This window comes from Macadamia integrifolia, chromosome 12, assembly GCF_013358625.1.
Source record: "Macadamia integrifolia cultivar HAES 741 chromosome 12, SCU_Mint_v3, whole genome shotgun sequence".
NCBI classification, from domain to species: domain Eukaryota; kingdom Viridiplantae; phylum Streptophyta; class Magnoliopsida; order Proteales; family Proteaceae; genus Macadamia; species Macadamia integrifolia.
The window spans coordinates 1579748-1605947 of record NC_056568.1 but is presented as its reverse complement, the minus strand read 5'-3'; the positions used below and the strand labels follow the sequence as shown (position 1 = coordinate 1605947).

Sequence of the window (26200 nt, the reverse complement as noted above, 5' to 3'; positions counted from 1 at the left end):
CTTGGTTTTGTGATCGTGCTTGACAACAACTTTCACAATTGTGTCATTCAGCAAACTTGGCTAGCATGGTAGCTTATTCTGTGATCTATATGAGCTTTTGATAATAGATTCTGACTGTTTTATGATTCAACCTCTTGTTCATCGGAAAATTTTTACCGTCAATTCATTTTACTTTTAGGCTGGGTTTTCCTAGTTGGAAAAATATGATTTTTTCTTCGGGTTTGCTCACAATGTTTGCCTTGTGGCAGGTTGAATGAAGCCGAAATCTTTTGGACAAGTATACACCTGGTTCCCTCACAGCTCGCTTGTCAAGTTTCAGCTCTTATGGGTTTCTCCAAGTGCCAAAATAGTGTTAAGAGGAATTCAATAGCACGAAGAAGGTGCAGAAACTATTGACCTTTTGTTTCTACCATTTATTTCACAGGGAACCTAATAGCAAAACGAATACAGTGGTCAACTCCAAGCTGAAAAGAGGGAACAAATAGAAGGTGGCAATTGTAAAACCAAGTACAGTTAATATCAAAGCATGGGGTCACTTTAGCCAAGTGGATCATCTAAATATCTCTGAAGCAAAGAAGAAATTTTCAGGACTATATCTTTTGAGACATATGAGCATTGTTTAGAAATCAAATCAAAATCAATCGATCCTGATTCTTAAAAATACATGTTCTTATTGATCTCGGTCGGGTCCAACCGGGTCTTGACTGATTTTGGCTGATTCTCAATTATAAATGAGATCGAAATCAATGTAGACCAATCTGATGCCTGATTCCCAATTCTAGAACCTTGCACATGAGATTACCCATAGAGATATATTTAGCTTTAAGGGGCAAGAACTTTGTTGTCCATGAAGCAAAACCCTTAAGACTCCAGGCAAAAGTAACTTGTCTAGAAATATTACTTCCATACTTCAAAGCTAAATTACATTTAAATTTATTAGGATATTCTTATTGACACCCCTTTGAGATGCCAATAATTTTAACCTTGTTTTAAGGCCTTTGAGTATAACACATTTTTCTTCTACTAAAAAAAAGTATAACACATTCCCCCTCCAACCCCACCCCCCCACCCCAAAAAAACAGAAGGATAAATAGTATCATTTTACATATCTACTTGAAAAATGTATAAAATAATGATTACTTTGGATGATGACATAATTCATTTTCGAGTTAATTTTGTAAAATCTTTCATACATTTACCTTTAAGAACTTTTTTATACAAGACGAGGGGGTTTCATGTTCAAATTACACTCATAGAGGTGTCACTTAGATAGTCCCTTAAAAATTTATACCTTTTCTAGTTTTTTTTTAAAAATAAAGCATTCCCCAATCCTCATCACATCTAATAAGGGGACAATTGAGTCGCTTGTCTCGTTGTAGCAAGCCTTGAGCCTTGGTCTCAATGTCAAGTCCTCCCAACTACATTTGCAGTGCTATTTGCTATTAAGATTTTCACATCAACCTTACAACCCTTGTGAAATAAAAAATCCCATTCATATTGATGTTCTTGCACGTGGTTTCATTAGCCCTAATACTAATGCTCGGGCCACACAACTAAGCATGATCTCTTGCCATAAAGATAACTATACCTATCATACCTAATTTTTTTTTTCTTCTTGTTTTTCCTGGTTTTTTTCCTTGTGAGGGAAGTACGATCAAGTTACACCTCTTGTGTTCAAGCATGTATCTATGCCAGTGCATAGCATTCTTCTGTCCATAATTTACCAGATTTTAGTTTTCCAAAACAATTTGATCAGCTCCCCAAGTGGCCTTAATGAATCTCATGTTGATTCTCCACACCGATATGCTTGATGTTTATCATGGAAGATGCTTTTCTTTATCACCTGATTGGGCCTGCTGTGCTATCCCAGCAAATCAAATATTTGTAATCCTTGGTCCCATGCCTGGATTCATATCCTCACCAGTACAGAGAAAGAGACACAGAGCTCTCACTGGTCCCTCTGCAGCACACACCTGCGCAATCCTCTCCCCGAATCAAAACTCAGCTTCCCGCGTCTCTTTTTAACTATAAAAGTTGCAGACATTACAGGTCACTGCTTGAGCTCATAACCGCAAGCTTGCTCCTCTCTCTTCGTCCAAGAATTTTGGTCTGGACTTTGTGGAATTGGTGCGTTGAAGGTTAAAGGAGTGAAGAAATGGCAGATAGAAAGAAGCTGATGCCGAAGGTGTTCAAAGGAGTGAACGTCTTCATGTCTCGGAAGCTCGTCCCGCCTGAAATCTTCGATACTCTTCACGATGCCCTCAAGCAGAACGGTGCCGAGGTTAATCTCTGCTGCGATCCATCGCGAACCGGTCCTAACGATTACCATATCATCTCCTCTCCCGAACATGTACTTATAATTTACAAACACCTACTCAATTGAAATCGAACGGGATTTTTATTTTTTTGTAATTGAAGATTTTAGTTAACGAAACGATTAATTTGCAGGAGAAATTCGAGGATCTTAGAGCCAAGGGCTGTAATTTACTTGGTATCGTTCTGGATCTAATTTTGGCTTTTTGCTGCGTCGTTTTCTTCCTCACTAATGAAAAGTGGGATGGATTTGGGTTTGCGTTTTGGAACTATTTGCAGGTCCTCAATGTGTTCTTTCCTGCGCAAAAGAAAACAGAGCTTTGCCTAAACAAGGTTTTACTTGTTGCCTTGCAATGGATGGGGTTAAAGTGCTGGCTTCTGGATTTGAGAAGGACGAAAAGGTATTACCCACTTTACCCACTTTGGCTATGTACCGTGAAGGGTAAAATATGGTATCCTTTTTTGGGAATAAAATATTCCTGTATCGAACTGAGGAGAAAAGAACGCTAATTTAGACTTCTTTATTTCTGTAATGCACTGTTTATCTCTTGGCTTCCGGAGGTCAGTTGCATGATGTATACATTTTTCAAAGCCCGCTTAAGAAATGAGAAGCAGTCAAGTAGTTTGACCTGATTTTTTATTTCTCTGTTTTCCTTTTCAATTATATCCTTGTAAATAGTATTGAATGTCATATGAAGCTTACTCTTCTGTTGGAGATCCATTTATGCTTCGACTTGGAACAAATTATAATAATTCTGCCTTGTTCCTCAGTATTGGAAATTTCCTTGTAAGCAAATTACCCTGAAAATTTGGAGCTATCAATTAGATACCCTCTCCATAACTAGTACTTATAATGCCAATTCTTTGATAGATAGTGCAGGAAATGTAAAAAATTGTTAATTCTGCCCTGTAAGCATATAAAAGTCCTCTACTGCAACTGTTGTTTTTGTGATTACATCATCATGTATTTGGTTTGAAAAATTCAAATATGCACTTGAAATGCATTTTCTGTTAGGGTTTCCAAAACCTCCTAGTGTGTCTGTGTTACAGCTTCTGACAATATTACTGGTATATACAACTATGACCAGATATTAAAGCATTCAAATTACAAGGAAAGAAAAAAAAGTGTGCCTTGAAAACCAACAAAACTGGTTTAACGGCATATAGAAAAGGATATATAATTACTACAAACACGAAAGAATAAAGAGAAATCTAGGTAACCAATCAGTGACTAAAAGTATATTTAGCTACTGTATGATGTTAATCTGCAGTTGTATGTACACCTCAGCAGTTGGTAGTGGTATCTAACTCCCATCATATAAATACATGTAGATATTTATAAAAGTAAACTTCAGATGTTAAAAATTCCCCCATCTATTTCCTCTAAAATGTTATGAACCGTGTCCTTTTCAACTGCTCTAGAATCCAATTATTTCATTTTAAGGAAGCAATGCAAAGGCTGAGGATTTGTAACGTGTCTTGAAATTTGTTTGGGAAATTTTCAAACACGTGTTAAAATCTCAAACAAGACAATGGACTCAGACTCTGACCCAAGGTTGGGCAGCATTACACTTGCTCAGATATTTACACTTGACCAAAAGTGGCCTGAGAAATAAATGAATTTCTTAGAGTTTCCATGTCGTCTTTATTTAGAATTAACAGGTACCCTCTCTTACATTGAGATTTCCTATTTTTTCTTGGATGAAATTCCATAGAAGTATTTAGCTGTTTCTACATTACCTGCTTTGGAGAATGCTTTCCCTCAGATATTGATTCTGCTGGTGCTTAAAAGTGTTTAATATGAAATAATAATTGAAATTTTCAGATCTAAACCTCCCGATATCAAGGCCAGCTTTTTCTGTGGAAGAGTGTATTCTAGCATGCTCCTCCTTTCTCTTTTGGTTGCTGGCATTTAATGGAGCTTTCTCTTCTATGTTTTTCTTTACATTTTACATATCTAATTTACAAAGACCAGGACCCTTCTAATGTTTTGTAGGTTAAGATTGAAAAGTTAGTGACTGCAATGGGAGGAGTCTTGCAAACTAAGGCCTCCATGGATGTTAACTTTGTCATTGCGAGGAATGTTTTGGCTGCAAAGTACAAGGTCAATGCGAAAAACCAATAGATGATTTGTGCAATTCTGGCGCCCTGTTTAAATTTGTCAGTTTGTAGTACTTGACAGCTAGAGGTGTTTATTATTAGTACTTATAAAACAGAGCATATAGTATTCTGGTGTTGTTTTTGTATTGGCAAGATAGCTAGGAGGAATTTTCTACTTCTCATCACATATGTTTTTATATGCATATACCTCCAGATTGTATGTGTCTGTAAATTCAAGGGAGGATTGAGCTTTCCCTGGATCCCAATTTTTTAGTTTGGATGAAAATTTTGTTCTCTCTGATATGTTGTTTCATGTATGTAATTACATTTCCTTACCAAGGAAATAAATTTAAAAAAAAAAAAAAAATTTCCTGTAGGAACACATGTATACATTGACTATCGTGCTTAGATGGAACCTCTGACATTCCTGGTTTGGAAACCTATCTATTAGACGCCTTGCTTCAGAAACAAGTTTCCCACCTTTGAAAAAGATGAGCTTTATATATGGCTGTTTTTTTATTGGCCATGGCCCTGAACTTAGAATGTATGTAGGAACAATTTTGTAGTGTTTTATTACTGGTTATGTGGAACTTGTTATGATGAAAACCTTTGCTTGCAACCATTTGAAGAGGGAATTTCAGCTTTCCTATTTTGTCCTGCTTGAAACGTTTTATCTGCAAGTTCCGACCTGGTAGTGTGTTTTGATCTGTGATATTTGTGTTCTTTTCTTGTCTACTAGTTTATTATTTGATTCACTGGCTTCTTATGGTTTGCACTAATTGTTTTTCCTTCAGGCTTCCTGTACTTCCAATTAGTTCTTGGTACCATGGAAACAAAGTGTTTTCTAGTTTTAAAAGCACACTAGCTATCATATATTTTCTCAAGGAATAAATCTCATTAGGAATATGATTATTTAGTGGAATTTAAGGTTGTTAACTTTTATTTTATCACCCCACTCTTTTCCTCTCTCTTTCTTCTAGAATAGGAGGTTTTTGTTATTCCTTACCATTTGGTTTTTGTCTTCTCTCTTTCATAATGGTGATCATGTTGACCTAATCACTGTTGTGCATGTTTTCTCAGCCTATTGATAGTAATATAATCTTCAATTTGTTGCTGATAAAAAAATTGGTTGTATAATCCCTATCATTCTTCCATTTTTGGTGGACTAGGGAGGTGACAAATCACTTGGTTGACGCTGCTTCTTTTTCTCTTCCAAGTATATCTTTCCATTACATGTTTTATTTTGTTTGATTAAAGAGGATTTTGTTGTCTGCTTGACAAGATATGCTGTTAGCTTTGTGGTGTGCATTTTATTTATATTGTGGTTTTTCTAGTTTTTTTTTTTTAATGCTCACTTAAGTTATGCGAGAGAAGTGTTGTCCTCTCATTATCTTTTCCCAGAAATTAAAGTCTGTGAAACTTGCCTTCAAGGATTGAACTATGAGCACCTTTTGGGAATATCTCTCAAGCTGTCTAGGATTGTAGGTCTTGTCTCTCTGATATTCAATCTAAATTGCAATTTGACCTTCAAAACCCTAGTTTAGCTGAGGGTGAGATGTCTACCTCCCTTGGGTTTTTGAGCTCTTCTCAAACAGGAAGAGAGCTTCTATAAGAAAAAGTCATGAATCAATTGGCTTTCTCTTGGAGATTCTAATACGTTCTATTTCCACAAAACTGTGAAGGCTTGACAGAGCTACAACTCCATTCTTAAAAAATTCTGACAACTCTATCATCACTGACCCTGAGGGCATCAAAATTACTTTTGTTTCTCATTTTTTACAAGCAATTTGTTCCTTTTGTCCTTAATCATGTTAATCCCATCCCTAAGGAGATGTCCTTTAAAAAGGTCTCCCCTGATCTTCAAAGGATTCTTTTCCTCTATTCCCTCTGAGGAGGAGATCGTGGGTGCAATCAAACCTGATAAGGCTCAGAAAGCCCCGGGCCCAGATGGCTTCCGTTATATCTTTTTCATTGATGTTTGGATATTATAAAAGATGATATTTCCCAGAATTCATATTTTCTTCTATCAGCTGTCAAAAATCAAAAGTATCAACTAAACTTTCATTTGTCTCGTCCCAATTTATGAGGGGGATGGTATAGTCTCATCTTTTCGCTCTATCTCTCTTGTGAAACTTATTTATAAGTTTATTGAAAATTGTTGCTAATGAACTTAAGTTGGTCATTGATACTTTGGTGAGCTATAATCAAGCAGCTTTTATCCCTGGTCGGAACATTGCCGACAATATTCTTCTCTGTCATGAAGTTGCTCCGTGATTTGAGAGATTATATTAGTCAGCTGCTATCCTCCTCAAGCTTGATATTCAAAAAGCTTTTGATTCTCTCAGATGGGAATATATTAATCAGATTCTCTAGAAAATGTATTTCCCTCAAAACTTCATCCAATGGATCCATAGCTATATATCATGCGCACGATTCTCGATCCTAGTAAATGGGTCTCCTCAAGGTTCTTATGAGTCTAAAGTGGGGATCCATCTAGGTTTCCAAATCTCTTCATTGTTGTTCTTTATTGCAATGGAGAGCCTCTTTCAAATGTTTGGAGGTTCATAGTTTGCAATACAAAATTCAGCCAATTTCGAAAGGCAGGCCTTTGAAGATCACTCACTTGGCATTTGCAAATGACTTTATGAACTTTGCCAAAGCTTCTATCCCTTCTGTTCCAGTAATTTAGTAAGCATTGAGAATATTCTTGGGTATGTCTTATTAATAATCCTCTCAAATCCTTCGTCTTTTACGCTGGAACAGTGGAATTTCTGTTGCTATAAAAGTTCAGCTTAGAGATATTTTAGGCTATCCTGAGCGTCATTTTCCTGTCACCTATTTGGGTCTTCCTCTCACCTCTTCAAGCTATTTGCCTATTGTTGTTTCCCTATTTTGGATAGGCTTTGTAAGAGACTGCAATTATAGAACGGTAAGTTTCTATTTTTTGCAAGTCGGCTTGAACTCATTAGATTAGTTATTCAGAATTCTTATATTTATTGGTTTTTTTTTTCCAGCGTCTACCATCTCTGAGATTGAATCCTTCATGTCTTATTTTCTACGAAAAGGCCATGGAAAACCAAAATTTCTTCATTCCATGAGTAGGGAAAAAGTTTTCCTCCCAAAGGATGAGGGTGGGCTTGGGTTTTGCAAAGTTAAGGACTCTAATCTTGTGGGCATTATTAATCTTATCTGGAAGATTGCATCTAGCAAGGAAATTATTTTGGATGTATTGGGGTTATTCTAGATAACTTAAGTCAGACTCCATGATGTAGGGAGTTCCTAGGTGACTAGGTTTCCTACAAGATTAACTAACTAGGCAGGGTTAACTCAAGGGACTTGGATGTATTGGGCGGAAAAACACATAAACTCTTACTTAAGCTTCAAGTGGGGACATGGGGAAGGGAACAAACGTCATACGAGTGTTAGGTTCAGCACAAATCAATCCAGACACCAAATAAGATATGCAAACAATCAATGTCCTCTAGCAACCAACTAAAATAGAAAATCAGCAAGGGTTTTGGAGATATAACAGTGATGAAACGTCTTAAAACAATGGGTAAAAATAGGCATAAACAAAAGGGAAAATGCTGGTTTCAATGTTAATGGGCTGCAACATATAACAGGGATAAATGGAGGTGGGAGGGGTTTAGTTTAAATTATTTACCTTGTTGCTGTCCTGGTCTGAGGAGAAAAGAAGAACTCGAGGTCCTCCAAAAATAAAGAGTTGCAGTCCAACCTACTTGATAAAGAACAGCAATCCCGATTGTTGGTGAAGTTCCAGCAGCAACCCAGTTGGGGGTTTTCTCGATGGAGATAATCTCTAATGATGGTGAACAATTTCTGCAATAGGGCAGTAGGAGCAAGAAAGACAGAAAACAGAAGAGAGAGGGATGAAGGATGAGAAAGGGAGAAAGAGAATAAGAGAGAGAGCCGTGAGAGAGAGAGGAGGCGAGAAGCAGAGGGAGACCGAGAGTGAGCGATGAGAAGAGGGAGAGAGCAGCGAGAGAATTCTTAGGGGGGGTTTGGGGGCTGTTTTGCCTTCAATAATCTTCATTCATTCATTCATTAATTAATTGGAACCGTGGCCAATGGCCTTACATAAATAAGAGACTAATTACTAAAAAGAAAAGAATATTTTAGGAATGCTATTTCATAAACAAAGAAACTTTCTAAAAAGAAATCAATAGGATATTTACTTAGATTCCTAATTGACTTAAAGATTCAAATAAACAAAATCCTAGGAAATAAAACTACTAACATATCAGATTTGGTGGGGGCCACACAATCTTGGCAAAGAAAGGAAGGAGAGGACTCGATCCAGCGCTTTTCTTTTTTTTTTTTTCTTCTTCTTCTTCCTCCTAATCCTCCAACCACAAAGAAGGTTGGGTCTTCTTCTTCCTTCGGCTGTACGTTTTGATGTCCCCATCACTCCATTTGAACTGCCTCCTACCTTATGGACTCCTCTTGGGCTCAGAGGATGATCCTTAAATATAGATATCTTGTCACTGATGCCATTCATTCAAGTATTGAATATTGATGATGGGTGTGATACTTATCTTTGGCTTGATAATTGACATCCTAAATTCCTAATGGAGTTCTCATTTCCAGATATGGTTATCGTATCATATATGACCTCGGCTTTGATGGAATGGCTAAGGTCTCTTCTCTTATTCGAGATGATATTTGGTGTCTAGGCCCTAGTATTTCCCATAACATCATTGAGGTTTGATCTCATCCCTCTCCTACCTTTTTGAAACCTAGAGGCAGAGGTGATTTAATCCAATGTCTTCCAACACTTTTATGAAATTCTCCTCTGCCTCTTCCTGGAATTTGATTAGATCCAAAGCTCCAAAAGTTCCTTGGTGTAAGATGGTATGGTTTTTTCATCTAAATCTATCTGGAAAGGTGTCCTTAGAAAGTGTTGGTCCCATCATAGAACTATCCTTTCATTTAAGAAAGAATGGAATTTGATTAGATCCAAAGCTCCAAAAGTTCCTTGGTGTAAGATGGTCTGGTTTTGCTCTAGTATTCGTAGACATAATTTCACTAGTTGGAGAGCAATGATTTTGTCCCTCCCTACCCAAGAGTTCCCTGTCAAGAGAATTATGTCAATCTCCAATTGTTGCCTTTGTTGGAATTATCCAGAAAATGTTGAGCACCTCTTCTTTTCTTGTTCTTCATCTAAATCTATCTAGAAAGGTGTCCTTAGAAAGTGTTGGTCCCATCATAGAACTATCCTTTTATTTCAGAAAGAATGGAGAACGGATTTTGAGAATTTTTAGTGGCAAATCAATCTGTGACACCATTGGAAATCTTGCCTTTGTTGTTGTGATTCATCGTGTTTGGTGAGAAGGAAATAAAAGAAGATGGACCTCCTTGATGCATACTAATGAGCCAGTTCTGGGAAGCCATTGCATTTGAGATTAGATAGACTTCTTCCCATTTGTTCTGTGAGCCAAAACACTCTTAGAAACAAGCATATTGCCTCTTCTTGGGATCCTCCCCTTATTTCTCCCCTCCCCTGGCCATTTGATGTATCATCCTCTTGATAGTTGTTTCTTCCCTCCGGATTTTTGATGTATCATCCTTTTGGTAGTTGTTTCTCCTCGCCTTTCTGATGTATCATGCTTTTGGTAGTTGTTTCTCCTCGCCTTTCTGATGTATCATCCTTTTGATAGTTGTTTCCCCAACACCCCCCCCCCAAAAAAAAAAAAAAAAAAAAAAAAAAAAAGGAAAAAAAACCCCCCGGCTTTTTGATGTATTATACTTTTGTTAGTTGTTTTGTTTCAGTTGTTTGGGGTCCCCTTGGTTAGGCAGTTTGATTGTTCGTTGTATTATGTTCTTTCCTTTAATATATTTTTCATTCACCAAAAAATATTACTGAACTTAGAGACTATTTTATTACAGTGGGCCTCAAATGTTCTTAAGAAACCAGTTGTCACCATTAGCTGGTTGAATCAGTGCTGGAATGAACACCGAGTTGTGCCTCAGGAGCCATACAGAGTTCCTCCTTTTTCTGGGTTGACCATTTGTACAACAAGAATTCCAGCAGGTGACACTTTGTACATAGTCTTTAACAAATTGAGTAAAATTAGCTACTTGGTGCTGCTTTAAACGTAACTGTTTTCCTATATATGGTTCTAAAGTTCTCATTCCACTCAGATGAGCGGAAGGAGCTTGAAAAGCTTGTCATACAGAATGGTGGGAAATACTCTGCTGACCTAACCAAGAATTGCACACATTTGGTTGCTGATATATCCTTTTATTTATTAATTTTCCTATTTCTTATTTGCTAGGTGTGAAAAGGAAAAGTTGTTTCAGACTTGTCCATTTCTTTATGTTATCTAGCCATTTCACATTGTGCTTATGCATATCTAGAAGTTTCATCTAGACAGCAACTGTTGAGGGATATAGATTTACATCAAGGATGGCAACACCATGCTGTCTCGAACTTTCTTATAGTACACTTATCAGGAGAGATACAGAGTAATCCAGTGCACACGGCTCCCACTACTTATCATGAGAGATCTTTTTTCAAAATGATTTATTCTCCAATTTTGGATATCCTACTTTTTTCTGATTGAGATCTTTAAATTAAAAAATGGGAATAAGATTAAAAATAAAATAAAATAAAATAAAAAAAAAGCTTCACTAACTCAATGCAATCAATGGCGAAGAGACATCTTGTCTGCTGGGTCCTGGATACATGGTTCAAGGTTTTGACCGATACCGTTGAAATTTCCCACATTTCCATGGTATCCTAGGACTCTGATACCAAATACTATGTGACTTTTAAAAGTTGCTGGTTTCGACCAGTATTGACCACCAAAATGTGGGAATTTTCGAGTGAATCAATGGGTTCGACCCTTTGGGTGGAACCAATCCTTGTAAAACCTTCTTAAATGGGAAACCAAGCCTTCTTATTTCAAAATTTCGACCCTCTTCCCATATTTCTTCTTTGTGAAGTGGGAAACTTGGGAAAACACTCGAGATTTTGCCGTTGTGCTATCAAATCTTCATTCTAGGCTTGGATTTTGCATATTCATAGCAAATCTACCTAAGGAAGGGAGCTTTGGCCAAAAAGGTAAATCCCATCTTCCCCAATTTTTTTTTTTGGTTTATAGAATATACTTGGATACTCTACTTGGAATTGAGTGTTGAGTGTTGATTGTTGAGACTTGAGACTTGAGAGATAACTCACAATTATGTAAGATTATTATTTATTTTGGATCCTTTACAATATGTTTTGTTTGTTTTAAACTTTTAATGATGCATTTCACATTTTTAGTTTGTAACTTATATATGTACTTATTTAGTAGTTTCAGTCAATGACTCAACGTACATTATCAAACTTTGGTTAACACTACAAGTATGACTTTAGGTGATTTTTCCATGAAACTAATTATGTGAATGAGTTAAAAATGTCTAAAATAGGACGTACACAAAAAATCATATTTTGGGGGTTGAAACCAAAGTTTCCACCATACTGGGTTAATTTCGCTGGTTTCCTCGAAATTTCCGAGATTTCGGTCTCCTCAAGGGTCGAAACCTGGTATACCATGTCTGAATCTCCAAGTTGACTCTCAGCATGGATGAATGTTCCATGATCCATGTCTGTATATTGCCTTTGTCTTTTTATTGGTAGAGAGAAAGAGGTCATGTGCAAAGCAATGAGCCTAAAACCCCTAAAACTGAGCACAGAAGTACAAACACTGAATAGATGACCTCCACGAAGGAATTGAATCCCCATGACAAAAGCCTTTCATGCTACCCCTTGCTTCCATGTCCTTATTAGCTATTTCACCCATCAGGTATGGGTAACAGGTCCCCTCTTGCATGCCTACCTTAGCTGTGGCATGTGGGTAAAGTCATAAGTAGGATGGATATGGAGCAAATGCATGGCGTAGAGTTCTGTGAGTACTCCCTGCTGTAGGGACAATATTCTCATTCTTGAAAAGGTATGGCTTGTAAAATAATTCTTAGACGATTGCTGGGATTACATTTTCTAACGACCCATTTCATGTCTTCTTTTTGTGATCTGTCCACTCTTTTATATGTCCATGTAAAACCATTTTTTTTGGGTTAATTTTCCGTTCTTAACAAACACAAATAATTTCATCAAAAAAAGTTAGATGCATCAAGATACCCTTTTTTCCCCCAAAATACTCATTATAATACATAGGGATTTGATATTTTTTTTTTTTTCAAACTTTGCAATTACAGACCTTTGTGTACTAATGTGGAAGACTCTTTTCAAAATAATCAGGTGCATGCCATCCTTATAGTTGCACTGTTAGTGAGAATTAAGGTCTGGGTGGAAATGCTTATTGTATTTGACATGAATTGGGTGATCCAGGTTACTGGATGTGCTAGCTGCATATTAATGGCTATGGACATACAACAAAATAACCATTTGTGGAAGTTGACACTAGGCCGGGAAACAGCCTCTCCACTAAGCGGGGATAAGACTGCGTACATATGACCCTCCCCAGACACTGGTGGTGGGAACCTCATTTACTGGGTACCCTTTTTTTTTTTTTTTCTCTTTTCTGATACTTGCCCCATTAAGTTGGGATAAGGTTTTGGTTCTTGTTGTACTGGCCCCAATATGCTAACCTATCTCAGCTGTAGGAAAGCCAGACCTTCAGCATTTTATGCATAGACCTAGTCAGCACACTGATTCTCTGCTAAAGATATGAATACACTTGAGAGCTTTGGTGATATTAAAGAAAAGGTTACTGAGTGAAGAGATATCTGTTACCACATCATTAGGATGATGTGATTGTGTTTTGGGTTTTACTCATGGTTCAAGGTTTCGCTTGAAATGGTCAAAATCTTGCGAATTATTCTGGTTTTGACATGAGTCGAAACAGAACATAGGTTGACTCACTAGATATGCAAAGTTCTGGTAAAAAAATCATTTTTTTGGCCGAAATTTTGGTCTAGTTTTGGTATCATTTTGTTACTAAACAGTGCTTATAAAAGCATTATTTCGATCGTTCGACATATTTTGCACATTTTGTTGGTTTTCGACAGTGAGAGGGGGAAAAGTCCAAAAAACCCCAAATTTGGTGAGTTATTTCCAAATTATCTACATTTCTTGGTGGAACAAGGTATTGGTGAATACAACAATGTATCCACATCAAATATTTGCCGATTAGAGCAAGATTTGTACAAGATTGCAAGTTGGAACTCTATGTGGTACTGACATAGAATTAAAGGAATGGTTTCATAGGAGTGTCAACAGTTTTACTTGACTACTTGTAAGTGTGATATTAAATGGTTTTTCTTTTTTCTAATGCATATTTTAGTTAATTTAATTAAATCTTGTTTGCTCAATTACTACATTATTTGTAGAATAGGGCCATTGGCTGTATTGGAGAAACTATACAGCATGGTACAACATACACTAGCACCTTAAAATCTGAAACCAAACTACCATTTTGGGTGTGTTTTTTACAGTCTAATTCATATTTGTTGTCATGGCATCGCTTATTCTGTTAAGGCGACCACGCCTAGGCGTCCAGGCACCATAAACGCCTTAGTTGCCTAGGTGGGTGCCTTGGTCGACTTTTTGGTGTTGCCTTGCATCCAGGCCCCCTCCAATGCCTTGGGTTGCCTATATGTTGTAAGTCTCATTACAGCTGATGATCTAAAGGTTCCAATATGCTTAGAGATGTTTAATTAAGGTTTCCCTGAAGTTTTCGGCCAAAATATGACCATTTGACCACTGAAATGGTCAAACGAAACATGCAGCCAAAATGTACCAAATTTTGACTTAGGTCGAAACCGAAATTTTGAACTATGGTTTTACTTCAAATTTTTACCTTCAATATCCCCAACATTGGCATTGTTACCTTGTTGCAACTCCATTTTGATACATAATCTTTATTGTATGGTCGTCCATTTACAAAATTGATCTAGTCTCTTGACACACCTTGGAACTTTGAAATTGGCAGTTTTTATATACTTTAAGAAAGATTTGTGTCCTTAACATACTTACACTCCCGAAGGTGACAAATACAAGGTTGCCAGAAAATGGGGTCACATCCATATTGTGACTCGGAAATGGGTTAATCAGTCTATTGCTAAAAGAGGTAATACTTGTTATGGATTCACAGCACATTGTTGTGCACCATATCCTTGCCCCCCCCCCCCCCCGGCCCCGCCTCTTTTTTTTTTTCTCTCTCTTCTTTGTGAGGAAGTATTATGGTACTTGACAGTTGACACATGAATTGACTGCTTTTGATGAATAGCATGTCTTGGTGAGGAGTCTTACCCTATTCAGGGAGTTCCTAATTCTTCAAGTAATGCCATGAAGAGTAGTCTAAAGAGACAGCATGACCCAGAGAAGTGCAATGGAAATTCTCAAACTGAGCCATCATCTGTGATTGGAAATTCAAATATGCTTCCATCTTCCATGATTGCTGATCCTGATCTGGAAACCAGTCTTTCTCAGAATATGTCTTCTACATTTTCTGATGCCACTATATTTACCAAAGAGGAGGGGAATGGAGAACCTAGATTGCAGCCTGAACATGGAACAAACTTTGATGGCTGTGTTGCTGATGATTCACAAGCTGAAGATAGTGATTTGTACTTGTCAGAATGCAGAATTTCACTTGTTGGGTTCCAGACCTCTGAAATGCGTAAACTAGTCCATATGGTGCGTAAAGGTGGGGGCTCCCGGTATATGTCATTCAATGAGAAGTTGACGCACATAGTTGTGGGAACACCTTCAGAGAGGTAAATACTTACGAGATAATGGAAGTCACAAACATTGCAATCACATTCTGAAAGGATTTCTTGTTCTTCTATTTCCATGATCTTTTGTGAAGGGGGGAAAAAAGGAAAAGAAGAAAAGGAAAAGAAAACAAAAACCTCTGATCTTTTTATTTTCTCCATTTCTGTTAAGAGGCATGGTAACATGCTTATGAAGACAAAGCTGAAACAGAAAGATAAAAGACAGAATTGATCTCGCAGTCTCTGTATGAGACTATTCTATTTTATATTCTAAAACGTTACAAACATATACAACTTGCTACCTTATACAGTAGCAAAGAATAAAAGAAATCCACCAAATACAGAGAAATACACTTCATACATAAGGGGAGTGATGTAATACTGTAATTGAGGAAGCTCAAAACAGTACCAGGGTAGGATCTTTTCTCGGAGAATAGGGAATTCTAGATATGGAGAATAGGATATTGCTAAAATTTGTTGAAAGATGAAAAGGATGGAACAATAAACAATAAAATAACACCCGGGCTTCACACCGCAAGGTGGATCGATTGGATCAAACACCAACCTACCTTGATCAAACACAAGGGATTTCTTGAACAAACACAAGAGATTCTTGATCAAACACAAGAAGAGAGTTGCATAACCAAACTTCGTTTTAAATTCTGAGTTGTCCTTGAATGCTTACAATTGATCTCTATTTATAGGACCAATTCAACAAAACATTACATACCCAACTTCCAACTAACAATAGTAGAAAGTCTTCACTTATTAAAGTTGAGGTAGGAAAGTCTTCACCTTCCAACTACTAAAGTTGAAAAAGCCTTCACCTACCAACTACCAAAAGTGGAAAAATCCTCACCTCTTAAAGTTGCAATGGAAAAGTCATCCCCCAACTACCAGAGGTGGAAAAATCTTTATCCCCCAACTACCAAAGGTGGAAAAGTCTTCACCCATCATCACTTACAAAAGTGAATTGATCCCCCCCATTTAGAAAAGTAAAAAGTAAAAGTAAAAGTAACTTCTAACCACTTAAATTGAACCGATATTGGACCAACATGGACCATGGTTCAATTGGAACTAAACTAAGACATAAAACATGAAATAAAAACTAAGTATGAAATTAATAAGCATCAACAAGGGAAGGCCACATGCTAGTTATTCTTGTTGGCCTTCTTCCTGCGGATGTAGGTCTTCAAATCTGCATCAGGGAGATTGTTGTGAACTTGTGATCTTAGACAAGAATAGATGGTGTGTTGGCTGTGATCTCCTCTGAGTTGGATGTAATCTTCTCTTATGAGGTGGAATGTTGGATTACGATAAAATTGATCTGTGACTTGCAATATGATTAACAGTACCAATTTCGTTAGATAAATCCTAAATTAGTAGTGAACAACTTTTCCAAGCTATCTTGAAAGGTATAGCAGTTTCTCTTATAAATAAGCTAAATAGATGAAAACTATGTACAAGACTAAAGTGGGTCTTGTTGCAATAATAAGTAATGGTATTCCGCTCATATGTGAAGGTAAAAGAAAGCTGGACATGACCTTAGTGTTGTGTTGAATCATGAATGCAATTTGTGTCTTTGTGTCAACACTTGGGCCAAATAGCACGTTAGTTTCATAAATGGAAGCTCCCACTAGTCCCATAGATATCTAATAACTCTTATGCCTCAAAAATAAATTCAATATTTCATTATACTTATAATTTGGGTGATGGTTGGCAAGATTGGAAGCTTTACTTGCCATGTGTGATCTTACCTGGCACTCAACTTTAATGCACTGATAGGCCCACTGTCTCCTATAGGCTATAGATGTGCTTTGTTTCATTCAAAACAGATTCTGAGACATGGTGATGCAGATTTCCAACAAAGAAAAGAAAAGGAGAAGACTCTGCAGTTCAACATGGTTCAATTTCTGTTTTCTGAACTAAACCAAGCTTGCTGTTCTTGATTTGAATCAGTCCCTCGGTTCAGACTGAACCAGACAAGGTTCAGTCGAATCATGGGGTTTGGTATTGTCTTCTATTTTTTTTTTCCTTTTCTTTTTGGATTTTATTTCATGCTATTACATAAGTAGTTGAATCATCCTAGAATTCCTCCAAAGCACTTGCATATGAGTGGGTTTTCCTTTTCAGTTTACAGTCCCATTTTTTTAGTTTATTTCAGTTTTATTTAAAGGTGTAAGAAGCCTAGCCTCGCTATGATTTGAGTAGTAAAAGATAATTTCATTTTTTTGGTTCCATGGTGATTAAGAGCTCCCTGCTGGGTGATTTGGTAGGTTCCTGATAGGAAACCCTTGGTGGTGATTCCAAGGTAGTGTTTCAGGTGATGATTCCTGAACACATACCCCCCTTTTTTATCTTCTTCTCCTTATCTTATTATTAAAAAAAAAAAAAAAAGGCCTCGACACTCACTCCAGGGTTTGTGGAGGGTCATAATGTACACAGCCTTACCCCCATAGGAGGGACAATTCTACATATTTCTGCCAAATCCTTCTATTATTAAGTATGGCTGGTACCATATCGATGTGTTTCGATTCTTCCAACATTGAGAACTTTGATGCTTTTGTAGAACCATTGAAGAGCCAAGATATAAACTCAGAGCATGAAAACAGTAGATAGCACACAAGCCTGGTGGTAGAGGACCCTAGGACAAGTCTAGAGGTTCTGACCTCACTTCAAAACCATGATGAATCAGAGAGAAAAGGGGCTTTGAACCCATACTTGGCGGATGTTTCTATTCTGACCTGTTGTTCATTGATTCAGCCTTGCTTTTGCAAACTCCACCTGAAACTCTTCTGGTTGAAGTCCTTAATCCTCGATCTAACCTTTTACATGGTGTAGCCTCTGCTAGAACCCAATTCTAGTCTTTGGTTCCAAAGCTAGATTCAGGGCAGGGCTGCTGGTCAACTCTCAAACCTGCTTTGATACCAAGTTGGAGTTGTCCTTTGCATAGCTATCACGACGTCTGGGCGACCCAAGGCTGTGGAGAGGGTCCAAAAGTAAGCGACACCAACAAGGCGCCTGCCTAGGCATCCAAGGCATCACCTTGACAACTATGGTCCTATAATATGAGAGTGAACCAGTGGAAGAAAGGTAGGAGAAATAGAGAAACGGGCAAGAGAAGAAGTAGAAAGAGGAAGAAGAGGAAAAGGAAGAGACAAGGTTTTGAGAGAATGTGTTGGGCAAAGTAATTGACCTCTCTCATATTAGTGGTTATAAAAGTAAAAGTACATATATGCCGTTACAGATAAGTGTATACCCCCATGTGACCACAGTAAATTAAATTCCCTTCATACCCTTACAAGTAATCACACATACCCATCGCCCTATAAGTTTAACTATACACGCCAATCTAATAATCTTTTGCCACATACCATTCTGCAAGAAAATGATAGACATATTTTTAATGTTTTATTTTCATTGGAATTCTTCACAGAACCGTATCTGATACCTTTATGTGTGATGTTGACATGGTAGCATAATTATTATATTATAGGAAGGCTAGAATTACTATGCTTGTTTCTTGCAGCTCTTAGTTAATCTGCTCTTTCCCCAGCGAAAAGAAGGAGGTAAGGGCCTATGCAGCTTTTGGTGTTATTTATGTGGTAAGACCCAGCTGGTTGGAAGATTGCGTCCGAGAAAAAAGAGAAGTACCTGTGTCCCTGAGGCATGTTGCTTCTGATTTACTTTTACCAAGAGGTGCGTTGAGTATTCCTGTAAATATCATCTTTGAGTCTTAGTCTGTTATTTTCGTATGTTTATGCTAGAAATATACGATTTTATGCATTAAAATTCAGCTGGGCAGGTGTTTGGGATCAACATTTTATCTTTGACTTGGTTTTCTGTCTGACTGAATTTCCTAATGGGTGTATTCCAATGAAGCTGCAGCAGTAGGAACTTCTGCTCTAAAGCAAGGGAAAAGCTCCGCTGCATCTTTCAGTCTGCCAGCTGTTAAGCTAGTGGGGAATGTTGACTTTGAATCTGGTATCTCATTGGAGAATAACAGAGGACAAAAGCCAGAAACAAATATAAAGGGGTCCAATTATGTAAAACCAGCTACAAGATCATTCCAGAAAAGCATGTTTTCTGTTTTAAAGGATGACAGTAAGGTTTCCCAGAAATTACGACAAGATTCTGATGCTGCAAATGTTCAAAATGGGAAATCATCAAATGTTTTCAAAGGGAAAATATTTCGCTTTTCAAGTTCTTTTCCTCAAGATAGGGTGAGCTTCCGGTTTCTCATTTTTCTTGTTCCTTGAACTACTTCCAGATTAAGCCACGTTTGCACTGGGCACTGGGCACTGGGCCAACCGCAAAAATACATGTTAGCCTGGGCTCTGTGGCAGTACTCAAACATGCAGGCACAAAGATTGGCCTATCCCTATTTGACAAGATTGACCATAGAAGTAACTTGAAACCTTACATTGATTTGGTCCAATTCAATAACTGTCTTGGACAAGTCATTTCTCAGATCATTCTGAAACTGAAGTCATACCGTTTAGTTTCAATTGTGAATTGTTGACTAGACCATTGCTAGATCAGGGTCCAGACTTTCCTAGCTTCGTTCTTCCATTCAGTTTCCTTTATTGGTGTTTCTTATTATCATAACAATTTGAACTTTATCGCTGCTTTTTCAGTGAGGCTAATGACCCTTTTCTCAATATTTTCAGTTTGATGCTTCTGTTACAACTATCATTTCTTTTGTCCCTTTATTTGGACCCGTTGGATTTGCTCTTTTTTTCCCCTAATCTTTTTATTTATTGCTTTTCTTACTGCTTTTGGGGACAGAGAGATGAAATCGTGGAATGGGTTAAACAAGGAGGAGGAGCTTTGGTGGATGATCAGGTTAAGAATGTGCACTTCACCATTGAGTGTCATGGTCTGATTCAGACTCCTGCTGATAATTCTCAAGCCATCATTGTTTCTAGTCACTGGATTAGATCCTGTTTGGAGGTAGACATTACTTGAAATATACAATTCTTCTCTTTAGCCTCTTCTGTGATTTCTACCGAAAGAAAAAGGAGGAGGGAGGGACCTGTCTACTAGGGGCTCATCTCTTCATTAGTGCTACTTGAATTTTTATCTCTGTAGTCCACAAAACTGCAGAACTTAGTGCCTGTATGGATATTAAGACTACATAATTACCGTTGTCATCTTAGTGCTTTGTATTGTTTACTTACAATGAAATCCAAATCATCAACATACATTTCTCTTTGCATAATTTATCAGAATTATTGATTCGTCATTTGAATCCTCAAGAAACCTTTCTATTATTGCTTTGTATTCCATGTCCTTAAAGTAAAGTGTTTAGTGTTGCTTTAAAATTTTCCAGACCTTATTGTTAAGAACAAAAATAGGAGAGGGGAAGCATTGGAGGTAGCAAGCTTTTTATCTTCTTTCTATTTTTAAAATCTAAATCCGTTGCTTCAATAAAAAATTTTGCTTCTTGAAAATCTTACACACCTAGTTGTTTCACATCCTGTTGTTGGTCATTCGAGTTCATCGAGTGTGCTCTCTACATTTTTGGCCTGAAAGCTAGTACCAATTATGATGCAGTACCGACAAGAGTTTGCACAAGGAGAACCAAGACCAAGGTCGACCCAAGTGGCTGATTGGGTCGACCCAGATCTAGTCCAAGTTAGCCCACAATTTGGGCTGCTGATGGGGTTACTAATTAGTTATTTAGTTTCTATTTTGAAATCATGATGCAGTACCGACAAGGGTTTACACAAGGAGAACCAAGACCAAGGTCGACCCAAGTGGCTGACTGGGTCGACCCAGATTTGGTCCAAGTCAGCCCACGATTTGGGCTGCTGATGGGGTTACTAATTAGTTATTTAGTTTCTATTTTGAAGTCCTAAATTAGTTTCTAATTTCAAGCCATTGTTAGTTTCTAATTTCTATCAAGACTAGTTTCTATTTTCATTAGATTCCAATTTCCAGTTTTTAGTAACTTCTTGTAATTAGTTTTTAGTAACTCAAATTTAGTAACTCTGGGTTACTATTATTTGTAAACCCTCCCCATCATTATAAATAAAGGATATGGTTCTTGTATGAGCCACGATTTTATGAAGACAAAAATATGGCTGCTGCTGTTGCTGCTTTCTCTGCAAGAGAACTTCTGTGTGTTTGATCACAGTGATGGGTTGGTGTTCGATCCAACGACTCTTTATGGCATGAAGTCCAAGAGGCCCTTCTCTTCTACTGTTCTTCTCAATTAATTTCAGTCATATTTTTAAGGATTAAGGCCGCTGCAACCAGGTAAGTGTTTTCTCTGTTTTCTGCCAGAATTTCTGCAAACAGAGCATTCGGCACCCACTGTTGGGATCAGTCCAGCCACTGGTTTGCTCCAATCTTCTGGTCGATTGTTCCCCTCTGTTTAACTAAGGATCGATCCACTTTCTAGCTGATTCTGTTCAGCCAATAGTGAGATCTTCAAAATCTCCAGATTTTCATCTTTTAGTGAACTGAAGTTTCCATTTTCTGGATTCTGGTTCTGCTGATCTGAATAGCATTTTCTGGACTGCTGAGTTAAGTTTTCTGAATATTGGAGGCTGTTAATGCTTCAACAGTTCCTGATTTAATTCTAAAACTGCTACTGGGTTGGTTTATTCACAATGTTACTTTCCTGACAGATCGATACTCTTTCTGTGATCTGGTGTGACTGATTGTGACCTATTTTCTGTCTTAATTCTGTTGTTAATTGATTCTGCTTACTGGTATAATTTCTGCTAGTCGATATTCCAGAATTCTGTTTTTGTTCTTTCTGGTTTCAAATTCTGTTTACTGGTTAAATTCTGGATTATTGCTGTCGTCTCCTTTTGGGTGAATCTTGGTTGTTCTCTGGTTTATAAAATCCTGCAGTCTTGGGTCTGGTTTGGTTGTCAAATCCATTCCTACATTAAATTATATGGTTCACTGTTATACATAGTGCTTAGGTAACACATAAATTTTCGTTGAGATAGGAACCAAATGATTTCCTCTGGATAATCACATAAGGACTTTGTGTTTGAGTTATAAGTCATAACCAAACCCTGAATGATAATCTGCTAATCCCATTGGGATTTATTTTGATCACCCAAAATCTAGAATGTAGCTGAACACACCTCGTATGTTAAATAGGGAGAGAGAAGTTATTTTGTCATTCTTCTTTTATAATGTTTCATTGAACAGGGTAATTATTCTTAGTAGAAAAGAACCCTGCCCGCTTGCATGGATCTACACCCAGACACAGGCGAGTGCGAAAAGACTGTGCTGCCCCCACCTAGATGCCTCTATGCGGCTTCCATTGGGCTGCGTGGTGTCTCTGTGTCCATGCAAGCGGACAGGGTTCTCTTGCACTCATTGTTATTTGGGAAGTTTTTTCTTTTTGTGCCTTGTATTTTGATATGCTATGGACTATGTACATCTTTTGTTGCCATTCAAATTTATGTTCTTTTCCTTTCATGGATAGAGTGAAAGACATTGAAAGTCTCCTGGAGTGTATCCTATAGTTAAGAGATCATGCGGATTTAAGGAGATGTTCTGGGTTTTTTTTTTTTGGGGGGGGGGGGTGTGGTGTGTGGGGGGACAGGTGGAGGTGGGTTGTGCTGGTTCTGCATATCTTTTTATCTTTAATATTGCTTTCCAGTGATCAGCAGATATACCTTTTTAACAGATGCTTTAAATTTGATGAATTTACTTTATCTCTTGTTCTACTTGTACATATGGAAATCTGCAAACAGCGTATAATTGACAACTTCTAATGGGTTTTGGTCATCTTGTTGAAGGACGGATGCATGCTGGAAGTTGACCGTCACATTCTGTATTCACCACTTCCCTGTCGTATTCCATTACCTGGGTTCGATGGCTTTTGCTTCTGTGTCTCTCAGTATGAAGAGAAAGATAGGTTGTTATTAAGAAATCTTTGTTTTGTGCTAGGAGCTAAATTCACAGAAAAACTGAGTAGGAAGGTTACACATTTAATTTGCAAGTTCACCAGTGGCCCAAAATATGAGGCTGCTTGCAAATGGGGCATAGAAGCAGTTACTTTCGAGTGGATCTGTGAATGCATCATGCAGGTGAGTCTCCTATCTTATCCTCTATTAGTCTGTCCCGCCTATCCATTGAGTTTTTGTCTTTATCTGTCTCTGTAGCTCTCCCTTCTATCCATCCTTGTGGGGAGTGGGTATGTGTGTGCCTTTCTTTATTTGGGGTTGCACATCTCTTCTGTTGTTGCTCCACTGTTTTCTCTCCTTGCTTCTCCCGGTGTCTTTCTGTCTTCTTATTTATTCTTACAAGTTCCGTCATATAATCATGTTCATGAAATCAGGAAGATATCATCCATTCATACTGTTTTTTTTCAGGATAAGATTGTTGCTCTGGATCAATTTCTCCCAAAAGAAGCTACTGCTCAAGACCGAGAGGGAGGACTATGCACAATGAGCCAGTATCCTACACAGGCAGCTTGCATGATATCTAGAGGTGTTTCATTTCAGTTACCGAGTCAATCTCAAGTCATGACGAAAATAGAAACTAATGTTGTTTGCAGTAGAAGTGAAAGCTTCAGTGAAGGGGCAAAACATTCTTCCCTCTCTATTAAAAGACCAAGGCTTGTGGATGACGACAGCCAGACAGATTTTTTTTCTTCTGAAATTCATCAAGATGGTTCTCTTTGCAAAATTGAATCCATGAGAAACAGGGTATCAGAAGATGGTGGAGAAATTTCTCATGCTGTTCCAGATGTGGCTGCAGCTATTGAAGACTTGTTAGCACAAACGAGTAAGGTAATAACAAAACGGACCAAGTTTCCCTTCACCCATGGTGAAAGGATTCCCTTCCTTCTATGTTGTTGGATCAGACTCCTAGGGGCACATCCTACTTCGTACAGTACGGGGGCCAATATTTTTGACCATTGATTTCCTTTACTGTGGGTCTAGGAAAAATCTACTAAGAAAACAGTCCCTTCTCTGTCAATCTTATTTTTCATATCTTACCTGGTTATTTGCCTTCTCTAATTCCAGATTCAAGACATGAAGTTACCAGGCGGTTCTCTATGTGATCAAAGTGTATCCTTCTTTGGTCTGATCATTACTTGTACAAAAATGTCAGGAATATGTGGATTATTCTGTCCTTTTCCTACAATGTTTTTGGTATTATTCTATTTTTTTTTTTTCTATTATATTGTCTCAATATGCATCAGTTTACCTTGATCTCTAAAGATGCAGCTTTTCTCAACCAATCATTCAATTCTTGGTCAAGAGCATTTAGAGCCTCGTTCTACCTTTGGGATTTCTAACAGCTGGTTGAACAGGTAATTTAGGTTCTACTGGTGCTGCCTTTTGATGCATATTATTATTTGTTGATGCTCCAGTAGGGAAGAGTGATCTGATTCAAAATAAAATAAAAGAGCTAGGGGCAGGCCTAAAATGGCCATAGGAGAAGTAGTGAGGAAAGACATGCGTAGTTTAGGTCTTATCCTAAGTATGACCGCAAATAGATCTAATTTGAGGGGATGAATCCATGTAGCCAACCCCATTTAGGTGGGAGTTTACTGATTTGTTTTGTTGTGTTCCTTTCCTTTCACTTTTGCTTTTTCTTATACTGCCTTTGATCAGATCCATGTTGTTGATCCCATTTAGTTGGGATAAGGCTGAGTTGTTGTTGTGTGTGTGTGTATATATATATATATATATATAGGAATATTATGTCCGGGAGCGTGGCCTGCACCAGTGCTCCCATGTGTCTTTCTTTCTCCTTCCCATGTGAAAAGACATCTCTGCCCCTGTTCTTAGGGATCTCTCTCTCTCTCTCTCTCTCTCTCTACTAGCAGGCATGGGTTCCAGGTTCTGGGTTTGTCACATGGTATCAAAGCTGTAAGCCTGTAACCAGTACTTGTCATCCTTAATTGGCTGGATACCTTTCTCGTGTCTGAGATGTGGTAGCATTCACATAGGCCACTATTGACAACTACCACGTTAATGCAGTCTTCATGTTGATCTGGTGCAACAACCACCTCCTTTGCTGCTGTAGGCAGGGTCCCTACTGGGCAACAGGAATGTGTGAGTGCCTTTAAATCTAATTGTAGTCTTCAATTTTTAATTGTTACTGTGATTGCCATTTCTCTCTCCCATATTTGTCTGGGTGGGCGAGTGAAAAATCTAATTGTGGTCTTCAACTTTTCATCGTTACTGTGATTCTCTCTCTCATACTTGTCTGGGTGAGCGAGTGACTGTTCTCTTTTATTCCTTTCCTCTCAGCCCTTTCCAAATGATTCTTTTTTTTTTTTTCCGGTAGGACCTGGACAAATGATTTTGACTTCATCTTCAGGAATGAAAAACAAGATAACCTTTGCACTCCTGGACAAGGTGTAAAAGAAGGCACTTATGATGGTTTCAGTGAAACACAGACAGAATCACAGGTTCGTGATGATGCTTATCTGAAATTAATATTGATAGCATTCTTGGGCTGAATCTTTCCATGTTGATGGTGTTACTGTATTTTGTAAATGCAGGTTGTAGGGTATGAAGAAGATTTGTCAGGCAGACAAATGATAATTGATAGAGTTCGTACTCGAAGTAGCATGACTTAAAGTTGGCATATGAGAGAAAAAGAAAAGTAGGGAAACACACAAGTACAGAACAGGAATGTGAATTCAACATGCTCGTACCTAGAAAATTAGAAAACAGAACCTAACACCAATGTTACATCTGAGCAGGCAAGAAGACAATCTGATGGCAAGGTGGAAGTTTCGACGTGATGCTGTTGTTTTCCACAGCCGTCTCAGTTTGTATTCTTTGTCAAATTTTTCTCCAGTCCTAAATGAGGCTTGTGGAGAGGTCCTTCATGCATCTTCTGTAGTTTTAGAAAATGCTAAAAGCAGGTAAGCTAATGAGTTGTGACTCTTAACCATGTAGATTAAATCACTTTCTTTTGTCAAACATTTATTGAAAATTAAAGGCTTGTACGCCGAACTTTTTGTTGATATACGAACTTTATCTCTGCTTTGATCTACTGTTGAGATCTAAGATCTGGTCAAAACTCGTTAGTTTCTATGGCAGATGAA

At 37.8% G+C, this 26200-nt stretch overlaps 1 protein-coding gene across 5 annotated transcripts; it reads left to right on the top strand.

The window, feature by feature from the left end:
- The first annotated feature begins 1609 nt into the window (after window positions 1–1609).
- On the top strand, window positions 1610–26171 carry LOC122057858 (DNA topoisomerase 2-binding protein 1-like). 5 transcript variants are annotated; one of them, XM_042620187.1, is made up of 18 exons: window positions 1610–2350; window positions 2449–2491; window positions 2593–2714; window positions 4310–4417; window positions 10321–10465; window positions 10576–10667; window positions 14417–14510; window positions 14670–15159; window positions 18713–18855; window positions 19039–19379; window positions 19945–20109; window positions 22926–23216; window positions 23502–23921; window positions 24159–24203; window positions 24363–24448; window positions 25432–25555; window positions 25649–25752; window positions 25853–26171. In XM_042620187.1, exons 1-17 carry the CDS (start codon window positions 2156–2158, stop codon window positions 25724–25726), a joined length of 2982 nt encoding a protein of 993 aa, XP_042476121.1. In that variant the 5' UTR covers window positions 1610–2155; the 3' UTR covers window positions 25727–25752; window positions 25853–26171. The 5 variants fall into 5 exon arrangements, with proteins under 5 accessions (XP_042476121.1, XP_042476123.1, XP_042476124.1 ...); XM_042620189.1 differs by having other exon boundaries at window positions 19048–19379; window positions 25649–26171; XM_042620190.1 differs by having other exon boundaries at window positions 1611–2350; window positions 25465–25555; window positions 25649–26171.
- The last annotated feature ends 29 nt before the right edge of the window (window positions 26172–26200 follow it).